The sequence below is a fragment of the Haplochromis burtoni genome, unplaced genomic scaffold (assembly GCF_018398535.1).
Source record: "Haplochromis burtoni strain Fernald_Lab_line unplaced genomic scaffold, NCSU_Asbu1 Contig_521, whole genome shotgun sequence".
Classification (NCBI taxonomy): Eukaryota; Metazoa; Chordata; class Actinopteri; order Cichliformes; family Cichlidae; genus Haplochromis; species Haplochromis burtoni.
The window spans coordinates 254,827-258,576 of record NW_024582882.1 but is presented as its reverse complement, the minus strand read 5'-3'; the positions used below and the strand labels follow the sequence as shown (position 1 = coordinate 258,576).

At 43.2% G+C, this 3,750-nt stretch overlaps 1 protein-coding gene across 2 annotated transcripts in view; it reads left to right on the top strand.

Annotated features, from left to right (window-relative positions):
- Positions 1-1,324: 1,324 nt before the first annotated feature.
- Positions 1,325-3,750, top strand: part of plppr5b (phospholipid phosphatase related 5b) — a 97,941-nt gene continuing 95,515 nt past the window's right edge. The window contains exon 1 of one of the 2 annotated variants that reach the window (XM_005947523.3): positions 1,325-2,147. In XM_005947523.3, the coding sequence (XP_005947585.1) occupies positions 1,944-2,147 (204 nt within the window). In that variant the 5' untranslated portion in view covers positions 1,325-1,943. The remainder of the gene's footprint in view (positions 2,148-3,750) is intronic. The other variant, XM_005947524.3, reaches the window with a different exon arrangement.

The window sequence follows — 3,750 nt, the reverse complement described above, 5'->3', positions numbered from 1 at the left end:
CATTCAACTCAGCAAAATGAGCAGAAAAAGCCAAGAACTCTAAAACTTGGGCGGAGTTTTATCCTTCTTCATGTCTCTGCTGGAATTTCCAATGGTGGACGTCTTGTGAACTGCTCGTTCCCAGAAGACGAAGCGAACGACACAGAACATCTCCAGAAATTCCCAGTTTATGCTCTGATCTTACATAAAACACGCTGATATCTACCCACACCACATTATCCTCTCCATCACCAAACGTTCAGCTAATTTAAGGTATTTAAGTTCAGCTTTTAATTTTATGCTATTTTACTTCAGTTGGATTTGTCTTTAGCAAATTCTCACAAGAGCACTCATCTTAGCACAATCCCTTTTAAAGCAGTTAAAGCAATACGTTTTCTTTAAAACTCTGTGTTAGTTAATCACAGTTTACTCAATGCAGTCATCGTTTTACTGAAGTCAGAGGTCAGAGTGTCCTGTGCATCGCCTCGCAGCATCACAACTCTCAAGTTTCAGTTAGGCCTGTCTTTAGAATCGTTATTACATTTTTGCATTGCTCAACTTAAATACAATTATATCTACCTGAGTATATTCTGATTGGCACTAAGTATAGTAAACTGTCAGCAAAACCACATGTGAATCATAATCGTGTTTAACCATTACAACATTTAAAACTACTGACAGGTTGGTTACACAGTTCTGATCTTCTTACTCCCAGAGATGAATATAAAGGTCAGTGATCGATCATGTCCACACCTCAAAATCCAAATATTTTTACTACTCAAATTACATTCGATTATATCCTTGATTAACAATAAAGAATAAAGTTACTATTAGCAAAGCACACACAGACAAGAGTGCTTTAACACTTTATAAATCACATATAACACTCGATGGTGAGTCTTATATGATCCACGAGTGTTTGTTGCCTCCATCATGGTGGTGTTTTTCTCCTGCTCTGCATCAGGTTTTTAAAGATGACAGATATTTAGTTTGGCTCGTTCAAAGTGGAGATGAGCTCTTTTGTTCAGGAGCGTCTGAAAAAAATAACAATCTTGGCTGATTACAGTTATTTTTTAAAGCCACTACATAATCATAACAATTACACGACTCCCCCCTTACTGAACGGTGTTGCTGATAAGTCTCCGTTTTCTCCTTTTGTTAGCTGTTGAATTTTAAAGTTTAGCTGAACAGTTCTGTAAAACAAAAATGCTTTCATGTGTTATATGTCATTTTTTATTCATCATATAATTATAAACAGATAAACAGTGACACACCTGTGCTGTTACATGTTGCTACAGCAGACTCCTGTGAAGAAGGCGCCTCCTGTGACTCATAAAGCCAGTGATTTGCACTCTTTCACTAAAGTTCTGAATCTTTCTTTCAGCAGCGCTGACAGGAAGTGACCTGCCATATGTGCCACAGAGAGCATCTGCATCCCTCCAGATGGAGACTCTGCATCATGCACCTTCTTCTCATTCACTTCTATTCATCTCCTCATTTCCCTGAGCACTCATATGACGTCCATGGCCCCTCCCTGCGCATAATCCCGTCTCTCCGTTCTCTCCAGCTGATCCTTTCTCTGCTGCTAAACACACGTCCGGGTTTACGCACACATATGGTTTACACACACACACACCCACACACACACGCACACCCACACACACACACACACACACGTGGATCACGTCAAGCTTTTAGCCAAGCCTTCTCAGCTCTTACGCGCAGACACACCCTCACACACGTCGCTCGCCCCCACACCTCCCCTTCTGTGTCAGTCAGTGTGCAGCGGCAGCAGCGGAGGGTGGAGGACGTGCTGAACGCAGTCACGGAGGCTTCTGGCGCACAGCCGAGCCGTCATGAGCCGCTCAGCGGAAGTGGACGCCGCTGCGGAGGAGGAGGGGGCTGAATAGAAGAGAGTGAGAGACTGTGTTCTAATTAAATGTCTCACGCCCTCCGTGTGCATCATGCTGTATTTCCAGCTGGTGATCATGGCCGGGACCGTCATGTTGGCCTACTACTTCGAATACACCGACACCTTCACCGTGCACGTGCAGGGCTTCTTCTGCTACGACACCACGTACACCAAACCGTACCTGGGGCCGGAGGACAGCAGCGCCATCCCACCCGTGCTGCTGTACGCCGCGGTGGCCGGGCTGCCCACGCTGCTGGTGAGTGCACACCTGACCTGGCCGCATCAAGCCTCACTGACACTGATTGTGCTGTCACACTGTCGACGGCTGGCTGCTGCTGTGCTGCTGTAGCTGTACGCTGGAGTCATGCAGTGCAGGATGAAATGCATCAGTGCCGTTTGTTTCTCTGTGGCTGGAGCAGAATAAGAGCCTTTAGAAAGTCACTCTAGCTTATGGGACTTTCAAGATAATCAAGGATTATTAGAATATACACTAATGAGATCTGCCCACTAACGCACACTGATCAGTCTGATTCAGTATTCGTAGTATTCACAGAACGAGATGTAACAAGTTTTTGGTGTTTTCAGCTTCCATGTAGCATGCACCGTCTACAGCTTCATCTTTAGTGCAAATTATAATACAAAATGTGAAAGAAGCGGTTCCCCAAATCATAAATGCAGCATTTGAGTCATTGTTTTCCATCACTGAAGATTCTTTCATGTTTATTACATCTCATCATAGAATGAATGACCATCGGGCCACCTTTTCTCAGCGTGGGTATTTTATTTATTTACAAATTTAAATGTTTTTATTAATTAGAAGAAAGAAAGCAAACAAAACATTGAACATCATGAAGGTTAGAAATGTTATAACACTCACACCAAGGACAAACGCTCAGTGTTGTGCGTGGACCCGACTTTGTTGTTTATGGTGCCGATTTTTTTATCTTATCGTTGCTACTTTTGACTGTTTCAGCCACGTCTGCTGGGATGTCTGAAATAAGCAAAAGCTAAAGCGTAATAAAGAAGCTGAAGTGAGAAATCCCTGTGGAGTCAACAGACTCAAATATAGCAGTTGCTGCAGTTCCTCTCTACCCGCATCACAACCATCAGTGTGATGAACTCTTATCAGCTTATAGCGTTATGTTAGCGTACCTCTTTGGCTGCTGCATGCTCAGCTAGATTGACACTGTAACTCTGTAGTGTATATAAATAGTTATTTGTTATCTTATGTGCAGAACTTTGTGATTCTGTGTAGAAAGGTGCTATATAAATGAAATTGCATTTATTATTATTTATTTATAGTTTACACAGTCATTTTATCTGTCTTTGAATTACAGACTGGTGTAGCTTTAAGACTAATCTGCTTGATGTTCACTGAGATACAGTATATAACAACATCAGAGATGATTATCCCTGTCAGAACTCAGTCAGAAAGTTAAAAGGTGACAATTTTGCGGGTTTATTAAACCTGGGAATCATCTGGGAGAGAAGGAGATGATACATACTTCACTCTTTGATGCTCTCACGTCTCAGATGCAGCTCCTGCAGCTTCCTGCTTGATCTTAACCTTTCCTTAGTATCTGACTCACAGTACACTCTACCGTGCTTCCTGGCTAATGTCCAACGGCTCTCTCATCAGCTTTTCCAATTACAAGCCGACTGTGCACTGAAGTTCAAATGCAAGCCCGAGCAGTGCAGCTTGAATGTTAAGTGCAGTTATTACTGCTGCAGTCGCTGACAGTGCAGGCTGAGCTTACGTAGCTCGATACTGGATAGGACTGTCTGCAAGCCCCGAACTCTGCTTCAGCTGCTAGCCTACACACACACACACACACACACACACACACACACACACACAC